At 36.6% G+C, this 24901-nt stretch overlaps 6 protein-coding genes across 7 annotated transcripts; 4 read left to right on the top strand and 2 right to left on the bottom strand.

Annotated features, from left to right (window-relative positions):
* Window positions 1-213: 213 nt before the first annotated feature.
* LOC111829035 (protein yippee-like At3g08990) lies at window positions 214-1004 on the top strand. The gene is made up of 5 exons (XM_023777666.1): window positions 214-312; window positions 458-513; window positions 589-703; window positions 809-861; window positions 956-1004. The coding sequence occupies exons 1-5, from the start codon at window positions 214-216 to the stop codon at window positions 1002-1004; spliced, it is 372 nt and encodes a 123-aa protein (XP_023633434.1).
* Window positions 1005-1525: 521 nt separating this feature from the next.
* Window positions 1526-2518, top strand: LOC17874707 (pumilio homolog 18). Its single transcript, XM_006281941.1, has one exon. The coding sequence runs from the start codon at window positions 1526-1528 to the stop codon at window positions 2516-2518; it is 993 nt and encodes a 330-aa protein (XP_006282003.1).
* A 1360-nt stretch (window positions 2519-3878) lies between these two features.
* On the bottom strand, window positions 3879-9726 carry LOC17876101. 2 transcript variants are annotated; one of them, XM_023780349.1, is made up of 14 exons: window positions 9619-9726; window positions 8777-8875; window positions 8358-8485; window positions 8102-8252; window positions 7914-8023; window positions 7720-7803; window positions 7582-7630; window positions 7368-7459; window positions 7085-7217; window positions 6740-6831; window positions 5227-6662; window positions 5032-5142; window positions 4200-4946; window positions 3879-4100 (listed from the first exon to the last, which is right to left on the bottom strand). In XM_023780349.1, exons 2-13 carry the CDS (start codon window positions 8867-8869, stop codon window positions 4369-4371), a joined length of 3057 nt encoding a protein of 1018 aa, XP_023636117.1. In that variant the 5' UTR covers window positions 8870-8875; window positions 9619-9726; the 3' UTR covers window positions 3879-4100; window positions 4200-4368. The 2 variants fall into 2 exon arrangements, with proteins under 2 accessions (XP_023636117.1, XP_023636120.1); XM_023780352.1 differs by having other exon boundaries at window positions 7085-7211.
* A 1032-nt stretch (window positions 9727-10758) lies between these two features.
* On the top strand, window positions 10759-14137 carry LOC17876076 (probable aspartyl aminopeptidase). Its single transcript, XM_006280332.2, has 11 exons — window positions 10759-10939; window positions 11090-11225; window positions 11359-11437; window positions 11522-11724; window positions 11873-11945; window positions 12250-12351; window positions 12453-12608; window positions 13058-13231; window positions 13330-13404; window positions 13506-13646; window positions 13757-14137. Exons 1-11 carry the CDS (start codon window positions 10864-10866, stop codon window positions 13976-13978), a joined length of 1437 nt encoding a protein of 478 aa, XP_006280394.1. The 5' UTR covers window positions 10759-10863; the 3' UTR covers window positions 13979-14137.
* Window positions 14138-14471: 334 nt separating this feature from the next.
* Window positions 14472-19899, bottom strand: LOC17877173. The gene is made up of 11 exons (XM_023777755.1): window positions 19551-19899; window positions 19131-19322; window positions 18781-19037; window positions 18570-18652; window positions 18301-18464; window positions 18020-18153; window positions 17634-17891; window positions 15370-17552; window positions 15177-15279; window positions 14971-15051; window positions 14472-14698 (listed from the first exon to the last, which is right to left on the bottom strand). The coding sequence occupies exons 1-11, from the start codon at window positions 19723-19725 to the stop codon at window positions 14615-14617; spliced, it is 3714 nt and encodes a 1237-aa protein (XP_023633523.1). The 5' UTR covers window positions 19726-19899; the 3' UTR covers window positions 14472-14614.
* A 459-nt stretch (window positions 19900-20358) lies between these two features.
* LOC17877370 (B3 domain-containing protein At5g60142) lies at window positions 20359-21793 on the top strand. The gene is made up of 5 exons (XM_006282180.2): window positions 20359-20379; window positions 20468-20538; window positions 20623-21280; window positions 21359-21450; window positions 21551-21793. The coding sequence occupies exons 1-5, from the start codon at window positions 20364-20366 to the stop codon at window positions 21791-21793; spliced, it is 1080 nt and encodes a 359-aa protein (XP_006282242.2). The 5' UTR covers window positions 20359-20363.
* The last annotated feature ends 3108 nt before the right edge of the window (window positions 21794-24901 follow it).

The following is a 24901-nucleotide window of genomic DNA, read 5'->3' as shown; positions in this document are numbered from 1 at the left end:
ATATGATATATTTGACTAGTTATGGAAAGAATTCTTGATAATCGTTTCCTGATTTCTTGAAAATTGCGGCGTTGGTGTTTTTGTATCTTTCTACCGACTCCATCTGAAGATCTTGGTGTTCTTGGAGTATAGTATTGTTTATGGCATCGTAGATCATATTGAGATCATCAGGTTTGAATCTTTTCAGGTGACGGATTTGTTCGAGAGAAATAAATGGGAAGGTTATTCAAGATAGACCTTGAGGGATCTGTGTATAAATGCAAGCACTGCCAAGTTGAATTCTTTGTTTACGACGAGCTTCCACTCAAAACGGTTTGATTTCTCCTCTGCTTCTTTCTCATCAAACTCAGGTTTATTTGTTTGTTTCTTGCTTATGGAGAATTGGTGAAACTCAACAAATCTGATTATACAAAGTTTACTTTTTCAACCAACACTGAGAATTTGTGTGTGTTTGCAGATACCGTTCATTGAATATCCTGCCAACCTTAGGAAAGTTTATTTCTTCATGAAATGGTAAAAATAATGCTTCGAAACCCACGTTACGTTATTATTAATTTACTAAAACTAACAACACTTTTGGTGGTATAGCTTCAATGTGGTGATCGAACCTGCTAAAGTGACCATCATTGTAGATGGCAAAGCTGACAATACAATGCGTCCAGTGTTCTGTATCGGATGTGGCTCTCATCTTGGCTCGTGCTACGTATGAAATGACTCTTTCCATCAAATTCTTTGACACCAACCATGAACTGGTTTTTGGTTTGAGAAATCAGTGTTTCTCATTGTGGTTTCTTTTTGTTTCACACAGAAAGGCAAAGATGAGTCAGATATGTACAGTGAAGGAAACTTCTTCATAAATAGGTGATGCATCCATATTGTTTTTGCACTAAGAAAATCTTACTTTTAAATCTTTCTCATTCTGTCAATTATCAAACATGGTTTCATTCAAATGCAGGTTTAAGATCCATGGACCACCAGACGGAAGTGATAATGAGAATCCATGAAACATGAAGAATAATGTCTTGTTGAAGAATGCAGAAGCATGAATTATACATTCTCTCTGTTTCTTCTCTTTTTTACTTTGCTACTTTCTTTTCTTAAGTGAATGCAAAAGCTACATTTATTACCTCTCTATGCAGAGGCATGGATCCTAATTACTGCATCTTCAGTACGTTTTTCAATTTTTTTACAAAAGAAACAAATTTAATTTGATTTTCGTGGTTAAATATATTAATTAATTCAACCTTTTTGTATAACGTTGTAGATTGTACAAAATTCTAATTGTTTTCCATTTTTTCTACAAAATAAGTTTCCTTTTTCTAGTAGAGAAAAATAATGTAAATCAGACTAGGAAAAGGAAAACAAACAAAGAGCCTAACTTTGTTAGCTTCTTCTTCTATAAATACTAATTTACATGATCACCACAGATCCAACACTAGTCTCATCATCATCCACAAGTCTCTGATCATACTTCTTCAAGATCTCACAAATCATAACGAAACCCTTGTACGTCTGTACATCATCAATGGCTGTCAACGATGATACCTTTTCGATGTCGACCATGTTCGATGCTTTACCATACCCTAATGGAGTCTCCGGTTCCATCCCTCCTCCTGGATTCCCCCCACACGCCTCGTCCGCCACTAACTTGCACGCGGCCATGTTCAGCCTAATGACTAGCTGCGAAGGTCTGTCCTACTTCAAGGAGACGATCTCAACGCTAGACAAAACAGAGCTTCAGAGGATGGCGTCGTTGCTGACGTCAGACTCCGATTACTTCATGGCCATCGTCACAAACAAGAACGGCTCGAAACGCGTGCAGAAGCTCCTCGGGATATCAGATGACTTGGACGCCCTCTTCTGCGCCGCTATCTTGCGCCGTTTCTTGCACATCACGTCTGACAAATACGCATCCTACGTGACGATACGAGCCATGATCGTTTTCGAAGAGGAGAAGAAAAAGGCAATGTATGAACACATTCTCCACCACGCTCTCGACCTAGCGTGTGACCAACACGGCTGCATCGCACTCAACGATATCATAACCGATGCGGATGATCCTTACTACAGAAATCAGATACTAGACTTGGTCGCATACAACGCTCTCCGCCTAAGCAACCACGCTTCAGGGAACTTTGTGGTCCAACATGTGCTTACACTGTTTGACTCTCGTAGCATACGCAACATCGCGGTAAGTCTCCGTGGGCATTGCATTGATCTCTCGTTCAAGAAGTACGGAAGCTACATCATGGAGAAGCTTCTGAAGGCGGAGGAGTCATCAATGGTAGTGGTGGTTGTGGAGCTTTTGCAGTGCGAGGGAGACAGGTTGATGAGGCTGGGGAGGAATGAGTTTGGGAGTTTCGTGGTGTTGAAGGCACTGATAATGACCACGAAGATGTCTAGGATGGACCTGTTTTGGCGTTTGGTGGAGAAGCTCATGCCTTTCATCCATCTCTTGCGTAGGTCTCACGGAAACAACATTGCAAACATCTTGGAATCATTAAAGCTTCGTTGCTGACTATAATATATTTACTCTGTGTTTATGTCTCAAAACGATAGTTAAATTGTTCGGGTGTTTAAGGTATTTGCATGACTCTTATAAGAAAGGTTTTTTGAAAAGCAAGGTTGGAGTTTTATTTATTTATATAACAAGTGTTAACAATAACGTAAAATGGCCATTACATCAATTTCTTCTAGTGTTGTTATTTCCGAAAACAAAACAAACATAAATGGAGAGCTCTAGAGCTACAGGAAGCTAAAAGCATAAAACAAACCAAAATAGGAGATGAGGATCAGAGGAATCTTCAGGAATATGACTCTGGTAAGAAAGGTTTTTTTTAGTAATAAAGGTGGTGATCACAACCTGACTCCTGGAATGACATTAAAAAGTTACAACAAAACAGAGTTAGTACTAATCTAACTTCAAATCCCCAACACTACTGCCAAAAAGATGCTTATTCTATGAAAAAAAAAGGAAGGTGAATGACAATCGAATGAAAAAAGTTATATAGAGAATGCAACCCATAGGAAAATAATAAAATTTCGAATCAGAATATATTATTGCATTATTTATTTAAGTTTTAAATTAGGAAATGTAAAAAGGTAAGTTAATGAGAGTTCTATCATCTATGGTATAGGATTGTGTTGTGGCCGTCAAGTTCTTGGGACCTCAACTGAGCTTTTTCAGACCCGCACAGAGAGTAACTCCGAGTGGATCAACATCAGAATTAAAAATCCTTGCTTCTTCTCAGATCTCGTTTCAGATATTTTTTAACAATAGATTACTACTAGTGTGGAATTGGGTTTGAGTCTACTATTTTTACTCTCTGAGATTTATATGCATATGCTCCTTAATAGTTAATAGTGTACAACAATTTGAAATTACTACTTTTCTACTCTACACGATCGTGGCGTGGCGTTTTATTATATCCTTCACAAAGAGAATCCACAGTTACAGTTTTGTGTAAGCCACTGCTTGATCCTTGCCAGATGCTTAAACCAGACACAAAATGTGCAAAATGAATCTTTTAGGGAATTTATGATTAGCCCTCTTATTAGTTTCGTAATCGTTTTGTGGATGTACTTCAGGTATCATCAACCTGATGAGAATGGAACAAAAAGCTTAGAAACCAGAGAAGCACTTGTGTTGCATATATTCAATCCCATTTACACAAATCACTTGAGATATTCAAACTGTTGAGAAAGCTGGTTAGTCTAAGAATAAGGCTTCTCCACTCTTGTATATGACACGAGGAGAATAATACTACAAAACTAAGGCTTGTTGTTTTATTCGTGTACTTTTTGAGTTATGTTAGAATTGTTGTTCGGTCTTTTTTCTACTCCTTTATATACAGAAGACAACATTAACAGAAGTCAAGAACAAAAAGAAAGATCTGATGTTTATATAGAATACTTCAAAAAGCTATACTGTTTTCTGTAACTAAATTCATTTACAATTTTATATAAGAACAAAAAAATCAGAGGCACGACTTCGACCTCTGTTACCGTTGAAACCTCAAAATTTGCCAGAAAACCGACCAAACCAATCAGCAGAAATCAAAATCTATCCAAGGCAATCCAAACATTAACATCACTGCTCTCTGCAAAAAAGAAAACATATCTAGTACTCAGCATATACTGCCAAAACGAATGGATAAACCAATATGACACTTTAAAGATTAAAATGACTCAGTCAGTACCTTTCAAGTTCAATATGCTCTTAGGGAATCTATGTTAGGGCCCTGCATCTTTGATGAGAACTCAATTCTATATGTGAGCAGTCGGAGCAGTTTTTGAGTATGACTTTCCCAGCACTTGGGAACAACCAGAGAAAATCCAACAAAGCTGAAACCTCCCCTCATGCCCGAATCACATCCCATATGTCCTATTATACACATCTCCAGGACTTGGAATCCGGAATTTGGGTTCTTCGTATCCGTTGTTGTATAGGCTCCCATTAAACCCCAGCCGTTCATTCCTAAGAAGCTCTGCCATGCCTAGAGAGTTTACACTTTGGCCTTCATTCCACTTATCCCAGTGACCATTAGACAAGGTTGAATTTGAAGATGGTTGTTGTCTTGAGTGCTGTGAGAAAGGTGACAAGCTACTTCCCTGTGTTTGATCCATTAGCCTTGAGCTATATCCATAAGGATCGGTAAGTGAAGGAGATATGTTTCTGAGATCATGATGAAACCCATTGACTTGTTGTTGTGCAGCAGACAATGACTGCTGTCTCAACATCTGCAGTCCTGTTTCATTTTCAAAAGAATTCAGTTGTGATGAGAATCCTGATCTCATATCCAAGTCTGCATTTACCATCCCTCTTCCAACAGCTAAAATTGCAGGATCCACAAATTCAATATCACTTCCACCACTCGAATTACCAACTGAAGGTTGTACTTGATATGCATTCCTCAGCAAGGAAGTAGAGTCAAGAAAACGAGTTCCTATGATACAAGTACACAATAGTTAAAGTCGCTAGCATCAACCACACTCTACTCTACTCCATAATAATAGAAGGAAAAAAAATACCTGGCACAGTATCAGAAGATAAGCCCACCCTATCATGTGAAGAGAACCCAGGAGGCGGTAACCTGTTCGGAGCAGAAAATCCTGGAGGAGCAGAAACTTGGGGACGTGAAACTGCAAGTAAGCAGGAAACAAATGTTGGAAATAAAGCAAAAAAAATATCCAAACAAGAAAAGTCAGAAAGCTACGCATACTAACCAGGATTCTTGTGCGAAGAGAATAAAGGACTAGCAGCAAAGTTATCCAATCCACCAGAGTAATTTGAAGTGAATCCATTTAGACTACCGAGATTACCTCGGTAAATATCTCGGCTCCCTACAGACTCCTGAATAGGTTGATTTTTTGACAACAGCCCATAAATATTATGGTTCTCGCTGTCATATGCTTGATTATTAGATTCATCGTACCGTGCAAAAGAAAATCTAGACTGGCCGTTATGTTGCTTCAGGAGGTTTGAGGGTTTAAGAGTACTAGATCGCTGATCAACTTCACCAAGCAACTCTGCCAAATTGTGGGGACAAGTCAAGGATTCGTCCCATGGATCAAAATCGAGTGACAAAATGTTTGAAATTATAGCATCCTCTGCACTGTTGAATTTGTTCCTGCCTTCATTAGCAAACAGAGAGTGCTCCACAGTGTTAATTTTATTCCTGCCTTCATTAGGAAACAGAGAGTGTCCCACATTGGTCATGGATTTATCACCAAATCCATTTGGAAGATGTCCATTTGGAAGATGCAATCTATCACTACCTCTATCCAATGAGGACCTCAAATTTGAGTCGTTCACACCTGACAAACCTAAATTTTCACAAGGCAGGGAAGAACGAGAAGCCATATGATTTGTATCTAAGATGGAACTTGGCAAATTAGATATAAACCGCGAGCGGCTTGTATCCTCTTCAAGGTGATGCTGTTGGCTACCCAATAGTGTTCTATCCTCCACTTCTAATTTTGAGCTACCTTGCACCTGCAATTGCAGATCTGGCCTAGTGAGGGGGACCCTGTCCTCTGACAGGATAGCATTCTTATCAGTGTTTATAGAACTATCCATCCTACATTGCTCTAACTGTGGCAACTTTGATACCTCATGACCAGGTTGTCTAATAGAACCTTGATCACACTGACTACCAATCGCCATTGTACTATTAGGATGTTCATTCCTACGATTCATATCAATTCCCATGCGTGCAACATCGTCCGACAAGTTGCTTACAATAGGGCCATCTTCTACAGCTTCATTCAAAGCTTCATTCGCATCATCGAATGAGTTCACAGTAGCTGATGGCTTGTCAATGTCCCCTCCACCGTAGGAAGAGTCTACCGAACTGGATAACTGATTGCTAGTAGGATCTCTATCAGGTAAGGTAGTTATCTTGGACCCGGAGTCAACCACAACATTATGCTGCGAAGACTTAAATATGCTAGGTTTGCTTTTTTCCACAACTATTTGGCTTTCTTCTTTGCGAGATGGTCTTTTAAGAATGTGACTAGAGGATACAGGCCCATGAGCTGCATTTGCAACAACAGCTGAAAACGCCAAGTTTCCATTTACTGATGTTGATCTTTGTATATCAGAAGAACCATTTGAGGTAGCCGAAGTAGCTAAATGCTGCTGGTTTGCAATATGTGTCCCCCTGAAATAGAAATCCCTATTTGATCAGAATAACCAGTCAGAAAGTCTTTACATAAAAAGTATCCAGTGGAAACTTACCATGACGCTGCAGCAGGAAGAGCTGTTGATCTGCTAGAGCTCCCGCTCCCACTCCCACTAGGAGGAGAATACTTGGGAACACTTGCTGCATTCTGCTCATATAAAAATATAGCGAGACATCAAATAATAAGCTCAGTAAACTAAAAGAATTTTCATAAGCTACTCATGCTACAACTTTGGAGGTTGGTTTTAACTATTTGAGGCTTTCGAGAATTTTTTTAGAGGCTAAAATCCTAGGAAATTGTATGATTAATCTGATCAGAAGTTGAGAAAATATATTCTTGGAACACATGACTCAAACCAAATAGCACTCTCAAGTAATAGTTGAGATTGAACTGAACTTACAGTTGAAGGAACCTTTACAACTGCTTTTGCAGAAGAAATGTCACTGCAATAAGCATCCATTGGTGGAGGTAGTATGTTCCCTGAACGGTACTGCTGAATATTTGTTGCTCCAGTGATTTGTTGAACTCTACTCCTTCAAAATTACTATAAGACTTAACTAATCATCCAAAAATACTAGACCAACCATCATATCTTTTACATATACTTAAGGAATATGGATCCAGGAAACAGAACAATCATGAATGCAAGTGCGAATATCAAAATTTTAGATTGTAAAAATTACCTTGTATAAGCTGATATGATTTCATCTTTTGTGAAACTATCCTCTTGAGAACCAACCTCGTGCAAATAGAGACAATCAGGATTGACACATGCCTAAAATAAAAACATGCAATTCATCACTCCAAAGAAGAATTTCAACATTTATCTAAAAGGAGGTAACCAAAAGAACAACTCAGGGAGTCAGCAACCAGAACGTAAATCCATTGGAGACATACCACATTTCTCAGCCATGCATGACAATACTTTGTTGTCCCAAAACATGCCCTGCAAAATATTTAGAGTGACTGAGCATCAAATTTGATCATTAGGTAAATGCTTTCAGATAGTTTCAGAAAAAGCTAATTAAAACTTACTTCAGTAATTTACCATCCAAGGTGAACCCATGAACAGCCTGAATGCAGCGAACAGCCTCTTCCTCTTTTCCATAAGTAATATATCTGGGACACGAGAAATTGTTATCAGACAACAAAAATTTATAGAAAAAGCCAAAGAAGTTAACGCTAAGAGGAAAATTTGTTCGACAAGAGAAGTATAAACAGAAACGCACACACTGCATGTATTGTTTGGGAATTGTTGGATGACACCAGATGCTGTTCGGGACATGGAAACCTTTAGAACAATTCCATACTGACCAAAATATTCTTTATGTTGGAGTAGCTGAAAGAAAAATGGACCGATAGTTAAAGGGCAATCCACAGTAACGAATATTAGAGGTTTGGATGAAAATTCACATACATCTTCATCTGCTAGATCAAGGGGTAACCCAACAATGTAAACAAGATTCCTTTGAATCACTCGCACACTGGTGAGTTGCTTTCTTCCCTCAGAAGGTTTTGATTTAGACTTTTGGATCTTCTTGTGCGCCATGTTGCCTTCCGAGGCTAGACTGTGAAAGGGGTGATAGACAAAAGCCATCAGCAAAAGAAACCAAAAAATATTTTCCCAGATTAAAAATTTAATTCGCCAAAAAGATAATGTATCATAGTACAACCTGTCACAATTGACAGTCATCCCTACAATCTTTTCTTTGTCATATGGAGTGCGACAAGCTGGACAACGCCCTTCTATTTGATCTTTCTCCGCCATGTCCACTATGTGATGCCAGCACCAAACACATATCTGAATCACAAATCATAAAAATGTTAACAGAACAAAGATCAATGGTCAATGGGGCTTAGCACAAGATGTGCAAAATTCCACCACTGAGATAATTCTTGTCACATATATTCTATTTTTGTGCTACACTGATAAACAGTAGCAGCAACTTTGAGATAAGCCACGAAAAGCATATTGTAACTTAGGAACCTTCCAATAAGCAAAACTGTTCTCCCTACTATAATACACGGTTTCGAGACAAAGTAGTAACATGTCAAATACACTTTACAGAAAAATAAAGGTAGAATGCAAGACCTGATAGCCGCATTTGCAAGGCTTCAATTGTTGATCAGTCAGGTCCATCTCTTCAGCACAGAGTGGACAGGTCTTCTCTCCATGGTCACTCATGTTGGCCTACAAGAGAAATGGGATACATTATTCAACATAGTAAAGGCCACCCACAAGGTTTCTGTAGATTCATAAGCAATCAGATAAAATACAAGTAAAAGCCAAACTGCACCGTAACCACAGACTAAATAGGCCAAAAGTTTGATATTTCCTGCATTGTTTGAAACTACATGTAGGTTGTTCGTTGCTTTCACAGAAATGAACAACAGAAGAAAAACTTTTAAAATTTTTTTTTTGCGGGAAACTTGATTAATCATCAGAAGAAAGTCAATGAACATTCAGCATATTCGCAATCAAATCTTATAAACCTATGTTCACTCATCTCATCAACGTTATCAAACGTCAACTTAAAAATATATAATTTACTGTTAAATTTTAAAAATTTCAGATCGAATACTAGAATATAACAATCAGAAATGAAAAAAAAAAAAAAAAATCTACAATGAAGAACTAAACCAGAATCGATCTGTGCATGCGCCGTGACGATTCAATTACAGACGCGTCAACGGAAAAATGTGAAAACCAATCGTTATAAAACAATCACAGACAACAAAATGAAAAAATCACGAATAAAATCCAAAATCTCAATCAGAATATACGATCTAAGCTAATAAACCGATGATCCCATTAATTGTTTTTAAAAAAACCTGGGAGCACAGAATTAGGGTTTTGAGATTCAGCAAATTCTCAAACTAAACGGAAGAAGGGAAGGGAGATTACGAATAAGATGTAAAGAAGAGAAGACATACGATTCGAGAAGGATCGATAGAGATTGCTGGGGAGGGAGATGAAGAAGAAGATTTGAGATGAGGAAAAAAGGAGGAAGCTCGAACGAGAGAGAGAGAGAGAGAGATATGGATGGCTGTGATTTTTAGAGGCGATGGCTTTTTTAACCCTCTTGATATATATATATATATATAATTGTTTTTGTCTGCCAGATTCACGTTGCTGTCTTGTTATTATAATAATTTTAAAAAGGCTTTCTACAATTTATTGCCCTTCGATTTCCATTTTTATTACTGTTTTAGTCCGGTTCGGTTTTTGTGACCTTATTGATTTTGGCCGGTTATTTACATTACCCAACCACATAAAATCTTCTAGTTTTGGTTTTTGTTTAATGTTATTACCAAAACTAACCAACAAATTAAAGGAAAGGTATTTATTTTATAGCTATATGACTACATTTTTAATTAATTTATTTAGGTAAACAAAATAAATGACAACATCATTAGTCACATTTTTGGTTGATTAATTAAGTTAATTTTTATTTTGCAAATAAAAAAAATAATGGAGATGATGGCTAATGTGACATATTATAAATATATATTTTTTTATATATAAGAAAAAAATGAAACTTAGTGGGATGATTATTAATTTACAACTTTTGACAAATAATTTACCCTTTTACTTTGGTCGTAGCATCCGAAACGTTTCCTTTGTTGTTGTTATGTAGAGAGACAGTTGAAGAGACCTCATGGCACAACCATTACCACTATACCATGGCCTTGATTGCCTTAACTATTACTCACTTATCCCTAACGGTGGGATAGGAGAAATGACGAAATAGATCGATAGACATAAGTAAGAAGAAGCAACTTTTACTTATAGTGTTGACTATATTTTGTTCTTTAACTTTGTAGCTATTTCAAACATTGTCACTAACTCACTATACTCACTCCAAATTTTATTAGATAAGGATAAAAAGCACAAACTTGTAAGTTATAACTAAACAAAAAAAAAACTAAAGTGAAAATTCTTTCTTTTTTTTTTTTGGACAAAAAAGTGAAAATTCTTATTTTCCTTTGTTTTTGTTCATAAAAATAAAACCTTTAAACCCGCTAAAAATATTCAGCGTGAGAATCTTAACTGTACTAATATTTCTTTTTAGCTCGAGATCCTTAACACACACACACAAAAGAAAAAAACTCGATCGGGTCTGCTCTCTCGAAGCTCCTCTCCTCTGCTGAAATCAGATCCATAATAAAAGAGTGACCATGGATAAGAAGAGCTGCCTCGTCTCTGATTTTCTCTCCTTTCTCAATGCTTCCCCCACCGCTTTTCATGCCGTCGGTAACCTCATCATCCCTTTTCCTTTTTCAAATATTCTCTTTTTATTCCCCCCTCTCCTCTCACCACCAAAGCTTTACACAATCAATTGATTTTCTGATTAAATTACTAAAGTCGCTGTTTCAGTTCTGATATTTTGATTGATTTTTGTAGACGAGTCAAAGAAGCGGCTTGTAGAAGCTGGGTATGAGCAGGTTTTTGAGAGAGATGACTGGAAACTCCAAGCTGGCCAAAAATACTTCTTCACCAGAAACTACTCCACTATCGTTGCTTTTGCCATTGGTCAAAAGTACCATCTCTCTTCTTCTCTACTATCTATTAGCCTGAGATTGCAACCATTCTCAAAAAAAAAATTGTTATTTTTCTTCTGAGCTCAGTTTAGCTGCAACTTAAAGCGAGAATCTTTTGCATTTTCTTAACAGATACGTAGCTGGAAACGGGTTCCATATCATAGGAGCTCACACTGATAGCCCTTGTCTCAAATTGAAGCCTGTATCAAAGGTAGGTGCCCGTTTGGATTCTTTGGATTTTCAATTTTCCCCTTTTAAAGTATTCTTTGTTTTTTGACAAGAAAGTGTTTGACAGATTAGCAAAGCTGGGTACTTGGAGGTTGGTGTTCAAACTTATGGAGGTGGCCTGTGGTATACCTGGTTTGATCGTGACTTGACAGTTGCAGGACGTGTTATCGTTAAAGAGGAGAAAGCTGGTTCTGTCTCATATTCTCATCGCCTTGTCAGGATTCAGGATCCTATTATGAGGATTCCTACCTTGGCCATCCACTTGGACAGGTTTCCCTTTGAATCACCGCTTTCCAGTGGAATACTTCTTAGACTCTTTTCAACTGTGTTTGCGATAAGCAGAAGACTATATGTTTCTCACTCCTTTTTGTAGAGAAGTTAAAATAAGACTTTTTGTTGCCTTATGCCTTGCTGACAGGAACGTGAACAGTGAAGGTTTTAAGCCAAACACTCAGACACACCTCGTTCCAGTACTGGCAACAGCTATCAAGGTGCTCTTTCAGTGCTTGCTATGTTGTTCGGAACTTTACTTAAATTAGACAATTGTTACAGGACATGGAAGCCATCTTCACTTATTTCTTTCTTAGTTCCGCTGTTTCATTTTTTTCCATTCAGTATTGCTAAAACCTTTGTTTGCACATTAGTCATTTGCTGATACCAGAACCCATCTTTGTGAAACCTTTAACTTTTGGTTGTTTTATCTATGATGTCAAACCATGGTTGTCAGATTTGCAGCATACGTGAATTCTTGCCTCTTTGCATTTTATTTAAATTGTGTGAATTATATCTTTGAAGGCGGAGCTCAACAAAATGCCAGCTGAAGGTGGTGAACTTGATGGAGGAAAGAAGTGTACCCAAACTAGTTCAAAATCAAAGCATCACCCACTTCTAATGGAGGTCTAGTTGAACAATGAGATTTATAGTTTTCATTGTGAATGTTAGATCTTCTTCTGGTTTAATAACCAAGTAGTCCTTTTTTTTCTCTTTCAAATTCTTAGATTATTGCAAATGCGCTGGGTTGTAAACCTGAGGAAATATGCGATTTTGAGCTGCAAGCATGTGACACTCAGCCAAGCATTCTAGCTGGTGCAGCAAAAGAATTTATTTTCTCTGGAAGGCTAGATAATCTCTGTATGTCATTTTGCTCTTTGAAGGTACGTCTTTCACTTTTACTTTTAGAGGAATATATGAGTCCGTTGTGCATATTTCCTGATCTTAACTGTGCCTTAGTTGGCCTCCACTCTCTCCATGTTCTTCACATTTAAAGACATGAATTAAGGCCCAATTTAACTTATTGGCCACCTAGTAGAAGTTTCTGTACAAGTATGTTAACTCCGTTGAGTGTATGTTTTGATATGGGTCACATTTCACATCAAAGTGAGCATCTCTTTTGTTTTTCCCCCTTGTTTTTGTGCAACTAAAGCATCTCTAACAATTTGTCCCTCTCTTTGAATGGGATTCAACATCTAACTTTAGCCATGTTGCTACTGAAAACATTGATGAACAAATGTCAGTTGATTTGGGTGCTCAATTAATCTGTCTGCAATTGCATATTTCTTATTTTAATCTGATGCTGAACTATATGTTTGAACTTTGTACACAGGCACTTATAGATGCAACGTCTTCTGAAAGTGACTTAGGGGAAGAAAGCGGAATAAGAATGGTGGCACTATTTGATCACGAAGAAGTTGGTTCCAATTCCGCGCAAGGAGCTGGATCCCCTGTCATGATTGATGCTATGTCACACATCACAAGTTGCTTCAGTTCTGACACTAAGGTAGCAACCCATTTAAGTGATAAACATTAAATTGGTCTTGTGATATACTTTTTGTTTCTTGTTGCTCATTATAGTTCACTATTATTTAACTGTTACAGGTGCTTAAGAAAGCAATTCAAAAAAGTTTGCTAGTATCAGCTGACATGGCACATGCTTTACATCCAAACTTTATGGTAATCATTTCATCATTTGGCAATACTTCTATACAAATTTCTATATTTTATGCACATAAGCTGATGTTTATCCATCATTGCATTGTGATTTAATTTTATAGGACAAACACGACGAGAATCATCAGCCGAAGATGCATGGAGGACTTGTCATCAAGCACAATGCAAATCAACGTTATGCAACCAATGCCCTAACTTCTTTCGTATTCAGAGAGATAGCAGAGAAGCATAATCTTCCTGTTCAGGTATGATTTGCCTGAGCGTAATCCAGAAAATTTTCTAACTTGCTACAGGTTTATAGATATGGGCATGTAGGCCAAAACAAAACTAATGTATATGGGCATAAAAACTGCAGGATTTTGTGGTACGTAATGATATGGCTTGTGGATCTACCATTGGTCCAATCCTAGCAAGCAGTGTGGGGATAAGGACTGTTGATGTTGGAGCTCCTCAGCTGTCGATGCATAGCATCCGTGAGATGTGTGCTGCAGATGACGTGGAGCATTCATATGAACACTTTAAAGCTTTCTTCCAAGAATTCACTCACCTTGACGCCAAACTCACTGTTGATGTTTGAGAGCTTCTTAAATCTTATTCATGTTCAAGTTGGAACTGAAGAAATCTTAATCCTTTAGGAATTCATGTTTACAATAATAAAAGGATTGTTATAGCCATGTTATGTTCTTGAGGTTACCATCAATTTACACTTAAGAATATTCATCCTCTTACTTGAAGATTTAATTGGGTTGATTATGTTAATTATCTTCAAATGAGAAGATCGAAGAACATGATAATTTTATTGGAATATTGAAGAAGCCAGACACAAAGATAACAATTAGGGATGATGCATGCAATGGCAAAACCGTCATGGTCCATGATGATGAATTAGCCTGATCGGACTCTTAAGTCTCTAGCAAACCATAAATTTGGTTCCATCTTTGTAAATGTCATGGAATTGAATAGAAAATGTACGACATCTTCACTTGTATTCGTCTCAAATCGTGTCAAATACTTCCATTATAGGTTTAACCTCATGAATATCACAAATTTGTGATCAGAAGATATAGCTCTTGTGGAAGCGATTCATGCCTCAACAACAAGTGCTTTCTACATATTTTATTTCTCAAGTATACAAAATCTGAGTGTGTTTAACAAAGTTTTCTAGTGATGAAAGGGTCTAAGAAAATGGTTAAGGAAGATGAAACCTAGTTTTTCAGTCAAAAGCAGGAGGAAGACCTTTGTTATTATACTTTGTACAGTCAAATGGCCCTACAACTTGATTACTCTTCTTCTTGACCTGGCCATCACAAAAGAAAAAATGGTTTCCTCGAGTTAGTTTTCACGAACTAACTTTAGCACATCTGCTTATCCTTTGAATTAAGCTATTTAATAAGTTGGTCAGTTATGAAAGATAATTAGGAGTTGAATTCTATGTAGTGCTGTTATCTATAGCACTGGTATAAAATCAATCAAACTTATCAAGTCCAGATGTTCTGAAAGTCCCAATGTTTCAACTTGTTTCCTTTTATCAACACCGAATGGTAATTTGAGAGGGAGAGAGGATTATACCGGTGACCATGGACCTGGTTCAGGAGCAGATTTCTCTGTTGGTGAATGTTGCACACGTCCACTTTTCAGTGTTAAGATTTCCTGCATATTTAACAGAAGAGTTCTGCTGAGGCATTGCCAAAATAATTATATATAATATTTGATAACAGAAAGTGGGTCGTCAGTTCATCATCATGGTTTAATTCATATATTTGAGAACTATATACCTCCCCAGCAGCTTCAATTGCAGCTAACCACTCGTCAGAAAATGGAACGGCATTTGGAGGCTTTACAGTTATAGGATCAGGTTTCTTCTCAAGTTTAGCATCCCTATTAAAACAATGAATTATCAGCCAATTCTTAAAATGAACTGCACTGGAGGAACAGAAAATGTTTACTAGCGGAGGCTAAATTACTTACAGTGGTATCATCTTATCCTGGCCTTCTGATGCCTTGCTTTCTAATGTCAAAATGTCATCGCTGAGTACATTGAACTCGTTAATTTGAATATCATCTCTCACTGAGAAAGCTTCTTTCATGGCTACTGGAGTTCCAGAATCTTCCTCTCTGGGCGCAAATGCTACAAGATCAAGAGAGCTTTTTACAACTTTAACTTCCTCTCCTTCATGGGGGATGGAATTTCGACCAGTAACCTGTGCACTGAAATCCTTTTCAGCATCTATCTGGAATTTAGCTTTTACAACATAGTTATGCTCAATGCTTCCAGAATTTGAATCCTCTTTTGACATCTCTTCAGGTATTCTGGAAAAAAATGTGCCCTCATTCAGACACTCAGGATCTCCAGATATAGAATTCGAGGAACTGATGGATTCACTCAGTGGAATTTTAGTTTTTCCACACAGGCCTGATGCAGTATGGATATCTTCTACTACGGGAAATTCTTGCTTAAGAATGCCCTTGACTGAAAACTCATCAATGTGACTAATAAGCTCTGAATTAGTAATCACATCCACCTCTGTCCGCTCCAAATTATCCTCAAGTTCCTCATCCGAGAAATCTGAGTCTGTAACCAAATCCATATCCTCCAGCTCTGAATTATCTTCAAGCTCCTCATTGGAACAGGAGAAAACAGCAGCAGATGCATCTTTTTCTGGAGAACAACCAACTAATGTTCCAAGTTGATCAGCTTGTTTCATTACACTACCAACATTTACATCAGATGCAATTCCACTACTAGAACAACTGTATTGCTTCTGCTTTTCAGAAGTTGATTTCTCAGGGAAGGGCTCATGACATAATTCCAGAGGTTGAACCTCCTTGCTAACTTCAACGGAAGAAGGCATTAGTAATTGCACTTGTTCCATGTTGTCAGCATCAGAAGAACCAGTAAAGCATTCTATCTGCATATCAGACTCATTAGCTCTTTCGTCCCTGGTCAAGACATCTATCTCATGACCACCCTCTTTCATTTCAAAGATTGAATGGCTCGACAAATGCTGTTCTTCAGATTCTCTAAACAAGTCTTGGCATTCGGAAAATGGACCAACGAAATCAGCTTCACAGTTTGTCTCTGTGATATTGCTTTTTTCACTTCTTACCTCCATTTCTAGTACAGCTTGACCATTACACACCATGTTATGATCACACAAAATAGAGTTCGACACAGCATTTTCCTCAAGATGGTTGCATGGTGATTGAACACAATCTGGTGCTTCAGCAGGCCGCAAAGGTAGGGAAACATATTCAGTGTTACCTAACTGATTTACTGAAGAAGATGGATCATCTACATCACCCTTAATTGAATCAAAATCCCCATTGAAAGTTGGGTCTGCAGTGAAAGAATTCAAAACCTCAGGCTGCTTTGCTACATTTTCAGTAGAATAAACAATTAACGCATCTTTTTCTCCAGAAGGGCAAGGACTAATCTCCTCTTCATTTCCAGGGTGCACGCATTCATTTAGAGGTTGTCCATGTACAGCCAGGGTATCAAAATCTCCACTAAAATCATTGGTGGAAAACATATCTTCTTCCCCCTGATTGCTGACTTTCAACTGTGAGTAGTTATTAAACAGTGTTAACTCATCGCATGGAGGACCCTGCATCGGTGAATCCATTGAATCTTTCAGCGGTGAAGCACAGTATTCTTTTTCTGAGCAGCAAGACTTCCTTTTCTCATCCCTATTATAACCACCATGCACATTATTTTTGCAGCCTGAGTGCGACATCTCACTGTTACTATGGAATTCTTCACACTTTGCAGTAGAAATCTTCTCAGATGTATCGTCCAGAACTAAGTTTCCAGTATCACCTTGAACGGAACATTGGTGCTCCAGGTTTTCTTTCATCTGAGAACTCCATGAATAACTCAACGCTTTGGATTCTACTTCCTCAGTGCTTTTCAAGTCCACTTTCATCTTTTCTTGTGAAGGTTTGAGAAATATAGATTGAGCAGAGAATCTTGCAGTTGAACTTGCACTGCCGAAGTTTCCAGTTGCTGCCTTGGAGTTGACACCGGGCATCTTTTCAGCAACTTGGGGTTTCTTGAAGGTAGGAATCAAGGAAAATTGAGAGGCTGAACAAATATCAGATCTGGCTAGCTGACTATGTTTGTCTCCTGCACTGTGCGACGGTTGAGAGTCGGACTGCAAAAATCAGGAATATTAAGTATGAGAGATTTACAAGCACAAAAACTAGTTATGACACGTTATAATTCAGTAATATACCTGACTGAAATAGCCAATTGAGGGTTTTGGCACTCTTAAGCCTGATGGTTTTCCCAGTCGTGAAACTGCGGGCTGCGTGTTTCCAACTTTATTGCAAGAACTTTGAGCTAACGAGGTGCCCAGAGTAATTACATTAGAGTCTGTCGATGCATGACCAAGCATAACCACATTTGATGTAGTCATAGGGCCAACACTGGACTTTCCAACAACAGAATGCTGTGAGTTGGATACTGAAGGAATTTCTGATCTTTTGCTGATCTGGAGTTCAAGAAACTGCAATACGTTACTCTCAGTCGGAAGAAAAAAGGGAAAGAAAGCATTTGCTGCAAATTTCCAGTGCATAAAGTATTTGCTATATTGGTTTGCAGAGGGAAGCATAGCTTTACCATATTTTTTCTAGCTTGCTTAAGAGAGGGCTTAGGAATTGAAGATTTACTCGCGAGACTGGATTTTGTTTTACTCTTGGTGCTTGAAGTGTTTTTACAGGAGCTTCCAGATCCTAAGCTCCTCTGAGAGTTCTCTGTCATATCAGAAGAGAAAACCAAGGTAATGTGACCATGTACCAATATATAAACAAGATGTTGCAACAGCATTTTTGTGAAAATTAAGAAAGCCAAAAAGGTTATAAGATGCAGATGTTCCATTTGCTAACTGAATGTGGACGTACTTAATTGCGTAGGTTGACTATTTTGCGCTTTGCTTGGACTTGGAGTAGTCCTTTTCAAACTGTTTGCAACTGTAATTGGGTCAGATTTGGTGGTAGGAACTTTAGATATATTCAGATCCCTGCTACGTGATGTTGTTGTATGCACATTTGCAGGTCTTTTCAGGGTTCAAGGAAGTTAAGGTTAACAAGCAAAAAGCACAAAAACAAGAAAGCATAGAAGCAACCTACGATGCCTAAACACTTGGTACTCTTAAGTAAGAAAAGGATATGAAGATAAAGGAGGAGGCCGCGGACAGCCACTGCGCTTGGAACCACTCCTCAAATCCTGAGCTGAGATAACTTTTTTCTGGGCCTATAAGGCAGACATTCAATGTTAGATAGAATGCGCCTTCAAGGAAATTTTTGGCTATGAAAGGAACATTGTAAGAAATGACTGATCACCCTCACTAGCTCCATAAAATCTAGGTCCACTAAACTCACCATGGAAGATTGGGATTTAGATGGTGATGCGTACTTCGGCAGTATGCCATTCACAAACTTCTTCTCTCTGTTTTTACTATTCACTGGCAAATCGTCAAATAAGTTTTCTTCAAGTGCTTGTAGTCCTGGTGAAACACTAGTACACTTGGAAGCAGACACGGAATCTCTGAACTCTTCCGGAATGGCTGGTAACCGATCTCCACCAATATGACAAGCAGTTCCAGTTATTTTAGATAGCTCAGATGAATCCAAAACACCTGGTTCATGGCCATATCACACATCTTAGTACATTACCTTTGACCTTTACGACAAACAGGACAATGGGAAAACAAATCCATAAAAAAATTCACCTTCTTCCGTTGAAAACGCTCTATCCCATGCTAAGCTTTTGCGCAAATTAAATCCTGCATTCTTTTTCTTCTTCTTCATCTGTTGTCGCTCCACACTCAGTTTGGGCAATTCGACTTTAGAATTCTCCTTTCCGATACTATCTGTATCAACAGAAGGGCATGGCTGCTCCATGTTGTTGCCTGTTACTCTTCCTGCAAAAAGAATCCACCTTTTATGTATCCGCAAAATACACTCTAACAAATCGGAGAAATGTTCAAACACTCTAACAAAGATTCAAAACAATGCTAATTCAACTAGTATTTAAAATATATAAATTCCCATTTTCAAACAAAGGGCTCAAACATTGCTGATTCAAATGTTCAAATACTCTTAATGAATTTATCAGGAGGAAGCTCGGATCCAGAAATGGAAGCGCTTACCAATTGGGGAAAAAGGAGGCCGAGTAGGAACGATACGACTCGATCTAGGGATTTGGAGAGGGGAGCAATTCAAATAACTCTTTCCTCGGCTCGAATTAACTTTCTTCGGAGTATTATTCAGAAGCCAGTTGTCTTCGTCGTCTCCTCCAGAGATATCTAAGAGATCCTTGTCCATTTCTAGCCTCCTTCGCTTTCTAGCAGTTTCTGAGATCTGACAAGTGATAAATCCGAAATCGTATAGCTTAGCTAAGGGTTTCCCCTTAATTACACTGAGCGAATCACGTCGGGACTTTCACGCCAATGTCCCAAGTCGGCAATTGGAAATCGTTCGGCCGATGTAGAAAGGAATATTCCGGCTTCGTAAGCGGGAAGAGAGGTTGAAAAAACTTGAAAATTGAAAAGAAGATCGGACCAACGTTACTCTATAATCTCAGGTTAATATTGTCATTTAATTCAAATATGTTGGGCCGTGATTTAAAGCCCATTTCAAGTTTTTGGGGATTGACCTTATCTCAATAATTAGGAACTAACCAATGTGCAAGTATTTGAACTTTTTGGTTTGATTTAAAACAGACTGCATCGTTAGTGTAACTTTAATGTCTTTATTTTTCCATTTGAAGCAATAAAGTATAAACGTTACCAGGACAGGACACTCTCTGTTTTTGCTAAAAAGGGCAAAATCTCTCGAGCAAACCATAAGATCGGAGGATCTTTTAAACAAGCTTTACTATTTTTCTATATTGAAAAACCTCATTTTCACCTTCACTTCCATTAAAAGAGTTAGGGTTCCAAAGAGCGGGAGTGAGAAAAGAGATGACGATGAATGAAGGTCTCTCCTTTATAGACTCTTCTTTGTTATTGATTCTACAATTACACAATGTACCATATGTTCTGACTTTTTTTTTTCTATGGAACAGAAAATTCTGTAGATGATCGTCTTCCAAAGTTCTTCAAAGTGTACTTACCTGATGAATCTGGAGATGATCTGGTAAAACACACACTTCTCTTCACTCTGTTTATGGTTTTGTTTTCTTGGGATTTCTAGTTCATTGAAACTTTAAATCCATTTCAGGAATTACCCATCTCTTTCAACACCTTTTTACCAAGCTCGTTGCCTAAAAATGTAATTGTGAGAAGTATTTGTGGGAACATTTGGAAAATGGCGTTTAGGAAGTGTTGTGGTGATATTGAGAGATTAGTTATGGTTCATGGGTGGAAGAAGATTGTAAAGAACGTAGGTTTGAAAGGTGGAGAGTTCTTGGAGTTTGAGTTTGATGGCTCTCGGTGTTTCAATTTCTGTATCTTTGGCCATGAAACGTGTAAAAAGCTTAGAAGTTCAGAGCAAATCAAAGAGATCGAACATGTATCTGATGGCGAAGATGATAAATGCAGTGATGATGATATCACAGTTCTGAATGATGGTGTTATTGATGATCAATATTATGGTGACGAAGATAGATCTAGTGAAAATATCATAGTTCTTGATGAGGAAATTAGTGATGTTCAAGATTGTAATGAGGAAGATACATATAGTGAAGATACTACAGTTCTTGATTATGCTGATAATGATGATACTAATGATGTTCAAGATTATGGTGAGGAAGATACATCTGGTGAAGATATCATAGTTATTGAGGATGATGATGATGATCAAGATTATGGCGACGATAATTATGCTGAGGAAGAGGATGAAAGAAGGAGAGGACTTCAAACGGAGAGAAAAGAGAAAAGTATGATAGAAAGTTCTGTCTTGTAAAGTTGACTGAGCATCGCTGTCTTTTAATATTGTTGTGTTTAAATTTTGATAGGTTCTTCTGGAGAACATGACAGACAATATCTGGACAATCACATGAACCCTTTCTTTACAGTGAACAAGAAGAATATGCAACGTGAAAATCTGGTAAGACTTGTAAAAATTTCATGTCTTTTTGCATTTCCATTAACCATCAATTTAAAATCATGTACCAGATCTGTTTTATGATGTTTTTGTTGTAATGCAGCGCATACCAACTAAAGTCATAGCTAATAATGGCTTACACTTCTCTGAGTTCATAAATCTGATTGATCCACTCGAGCAAAAGTTTGGTAAATTGAAGAGGAGAATTGAAGGCCAGAGAATCAGGAGGTTCGGTAGTATAATCAGAAGGAACAATGTGAAGTTGACTGATAAAGTGATTTGTGAGTTAGAAAAAGAGATGGATGGTTTGGTTCGCGAATTCAAGGTCCATGTTATAAGAGGATGATCTCTTGATAAAGCTCATCAATGCGTTAACATTAAGACATTATCTATGGTATAGAGTTCTTATATGAGCTGAGTAGAGAACTTGCACTTATGCATCTTACTGGTATTCTCTGAACATAATAAGCAATGTTGATTGTATAAGCAAATGTACTTCTAGATCTTGATTGTGTGTTTGTAATATGAAGTGCAAAAATCAAGTGCATTGTTCAAACGAGGTCATACTTTGTATTAGTGTAAGGTTGAATGAAATCTAAAAAGACAATAGTGAATAACGGGTTTGACTTTTATTGTTGCTTGTTGGATCCAGTTTACAGGTAAAAAAAAGAAAGAAAACAAAACAATTCGAATATCCTTACATTTTGGGAGAAATCATTAGAATCGGCCTTCCATGTTTGGGTCCAAATTCTTAGACCATGGTTTCCACTCCTGGAAGTTCATGTAAGAAAAACGTTGTTACTTCTAGTTTTATAGGACCTTAAGAAATCTATCAACAGAAGAGCAGAATACACAAGGAAATCAATGTTACAAAACTTGTAAACGCTTCCTTTCTTCTTATATTCTAACATATCTCAGCATCCTTCTTCAAGTATATTGGACAAGACTATTTCCTGACTCCATGCTGAGATTTGAGATAATACTAATACAAACTCTGGGGTTTAATGATGCAGATATCACAACCAAAGTCCTTTCTCTGTTGTTCTTTCATGGAGACAAGAACTGAACTTTCTGTTTTGATATCACAACATAAAAACTAAGAAGCGCTGTTTTCAAAGGAAGTTAAAGGTTAACAAGTGAGAGGAACAAAATCATATAATGCAATGAAGGCCTTGCAGTTCTGCTGAAACATAGTACATTTTTGGAAATTGATATTTATGACTATCTCAACTCTTACTGAATGGAAAGTAAGAGATCTCCAACAGTTTAGCAAGAATTTATGTCATAACAGATAGAAAATTCAACCAATCCCAAGACCACATTGCACATCTTAGTACCATAGACCATTACGTTACCTAAAGAGATTTTATGCAAAATTAACTCCATGTTTGGGCAATTCCACTGTGTTGTGGATCTACGCTCAGTTTGGGAAAAATCAACTTCATTCCTTTTCCTGCTTCATGCTTGCGTTGCCTCTAACCACTTCACAAAAAGATTTGAGTTTCATATACACTAGGCCCGGACCCGCGCTACACCGCGGGGGAAAAGTGTGGGTTTTTACTTTTTCCGAATTACGTAAACTTTTAACTGTTAAAATGGATTGTTGGTGTTGAATGTGGCAAGTATGAGAATATGTACTATCATGGATGTGTACTTTGTCACGTATGCTAGGTTCAGATCCGCGCTATAGCGCGAAAGAATATTTTCAGGTTTATTTTATTTTAACGTGTTTTGTCGTATGTGTTATTATTTCGCTCATTTTAGTATCAACAATTATTATTTCGAAATGTATATTTGGTTTCAATTCTTTGAGAAAAGTGTGTTTTCGGAAATTAAATATAATATTTTTATAAACTAAATAAAAGAACGTTTATTAAACAAATTGTATACTCACAATGTATGTGGTGACGAACCAATCAGCAAAAACCCGTGTATTTTAAAAAAAATCATGAAAATATATGATATTGAAAAATTATGAAAATCATGTATATACATGTATCACACAAGAATATATGAGTTTGAAAGATTTGTATATACTTGTATCCTATAAAAATAAAATAAAAATATTAATATACTTAATATTGAATAAGAGACCATAATATTCTTGTTATTCATTTTCCTTAAAATATTTAGAACATTTTAAGGAAAATTCAGAATTTAAGGTAATTTATTTAAACTAACTTATGGAATATATTCTTTATGACTGATTTTGTATTAGTAGTGATTCGATGATTAATAATTATAAAGATAAAATATCGTTATTAAAGTATTTTTAGTTAATTACAATAATTATCCTAAAATTTTAATTATTTTTTTTGTATCCAAAATATTTCGTATTACTCATTGAAATATATTAATGATTGTCAAATTTCTTTCTTTTTTTTCAAAATTCAAATATAACCATTTCTAGATATATATATGGATCTCTATAATTTTGCATTAGTTATGCTATTGATAAAATATTATTCTTTTTTTATAGGTAATTCAAATTGATAAAGATTGGAATAATTTTGAAACCTCTTTTCATATACTATTTTTTTATTCTGATTAAATCTTTCATTTAACATATTAGGAAATATAAAAAATAATAATAAAGATTTAATATATATAAAGTCTTTCGTTTTTTATAAAATCTTTAATAAAATCTTTCTTTTTTATAGCCATATATATTCAAATTTTATTTTTCGAAACATTTAACTAATTCAAACTAATTAACATTTTTATTAATTATATTACCATTTTTATGTATTTTAGATGCATTTTTATATTTGTTATACCAAATATTTTTAAATTATATTTTTCTATATATCAAATATTTAAACTTATAAAAAATTATAATTTTTTTTTGTTTTTTCATATAAGAAATTAATATAATAATTAGAATATTTTTAAAAGATTGAGATCTTTATATTCATAAACAAATTTTCCTTATAAGACATATTTTTATTTAGCATTAATATAGTTTCCTAAATGATAGGAATCTGGTGTATATTATTGAAATATTTGAAAAATATTTAACAAAAAATTTGGCAAGTATCCGATTGAAAATTTAACCCGGAATTTTTTGAAAAACCCGACCCGAATCTCTTTTATACTTCTCTTTTACTATAGTAGGGATATCCGTAAAATAGGAAATACAAAAGCTCTACAACTATTGTGGTTGGTTGTGGCACTGCACGTGACTACAAAAAAAAGGCCCCTCGGCGATTATTGTTTGTGACTTTGTGGCTCTTTGCTTAGGACTATATATGTAGTCATTTAAGCAATATAGATTGGATCGAACTTTAAGCCCATTTATATTTTTATTGGGCCTTGGCGATGATACTTCGGCTCTCTTAACGATTTTTTTTGAATAAGAAGAGTACTATTAATGGTCTGTTTTCCATTTGAAGCAATAAGCATCGAAACAGAGAGAACACTCTGTTTTTGCAAGTTTTAGCTACAAAAGGCCAAA

This window comes from Capsella rubella, unplaced genomic scaffold (genome assembly GCF_000375325.1).
Source record: "Capsella rubella cultivar Monte Gargano unplaced genomic scaffold, Caprub1_0 scaffold_8, whole genome shotgun sequence".
Lineage (NCBI taxonomy): Eukaryota > Viridiplantae > Streptophyta > Magnoliopsida > Brassicales > Brassicaceae > Capsella > Capsella rubella.
Note: the sequence above shows the minus strand (reverse complement) of the source record. Positions and strands in the feature narration are given on the sequence as shown.

Excerpts from the sequence above, each read along its gene's own strand:
- LOC111829035 (XM_023777666.1), top strand. The coding sequence starts at position 214 with ATGGGAAGGTTATTCAAGATAGACCTTGAGGGATCTGTGTATAAATGC. Across the intron at positions 704-808 it reads CTCATCTTGGCTCGTGCTAC|AAAGGCAAAGATGAGTCAGA; the intron begins GTATGAAATGAC and ends TGTTTCACACAG. Across the intron at positions 862-955 it reads GGAAACTTCTTCATAAATAG|GTTTAAGATCCATGGACCAC; the intron begins GTGATGCATCCA and ends ATTCAAATGCAG.
- LOC17874707 (XM_006281941.1), top strand. The coding sequence starts at position 1,526 with ATGGCTGTCAACGATGATACCTTTTCGATGTCGACCATGTTCGATGCT.
- LOC17876101 (XM_023780349.1), bottom strand. The coding sequence starts at position 8,869 with ATGAGTGACCATGGAGAGAAGACCTGTCCACTCTGTGCTGAAGAGATG. Across the intron at positions 7,804-7,913 it reads CCAAACAATACATGCAGTGT|ATATATTACTTATGGAAAAG; the intron begins GTGCGTTTCTGT and ends CTCGTGTCCCAG. Across the intron at positions 7,631-7,719 it reads TTGGATGGTAAATTACTGAA|GGCATGTTTTGGGACAACAA; the intron begins GTAAGTTTTAAT and ends AATATTTTGCAG.
- LOC17876076 (XM_006280332.2), top strand. The coding sequence starts at position 10,864 with ATGGATAAGAAGAGCTGCCTCGTCTCTGATTTTCTCTCCTTTCTCAAT. Across the intron at positions 10,940-11,089 it reads CACCGCTTTTCATGCCGTCG|ACGAGTCAAAGAAGCGGCTT; the intron begins GTAACCTCATCA and ends TGATTTTTGTAG. Across the intron at positions 11,438-11,521 it reads AATTGAAGCCTGTATCAAAG|ATTAGCAAAGCTGGGTACTT; the intron begins GTAGGTGCCCGT and ends AGTGTTTGACAG.
- LOC17877173 (XM_023777755.1), bottom strand. The coding sequence starts at position 19,725 with ATGGACAAGGATCTCTTAGATATCTCTGGAGGAGACGACGAAGACAAC. Across the intron at positions 19,038-19,130 it reads AGCGTTTTCAACGGAAGAAG|GTGTTTTGGATTCATCTGAG; the intron begins GTGAATTTTTTT and ends GCCATGAACCAG. Across the intron at positions 15,280-15,369 it reads CAGGATAAGATGATACCACT|GGATGCTAAACTTGAGAAGA; the intron begins GTAAGTAATTTA and ends TTGTTTTAATAG.
- LOC17877370 (XM_006282180.2), top strand. Across the intron at positions 20,539-20,622 it reads ATGAATCTGGAGATGATCTG|GAATTACCCATCTCTTTCAA; the intron begins GTAAAACACACA and ends AATCCATTTCAG. Across the intron at positions 21,281-21,358 it reads AACGGAGAGAAAAGAGAAAA|GTTCTTCTGGAGAACATGAC; the intron begins GTATGATAGAAA and ends AAATTTTGATAG.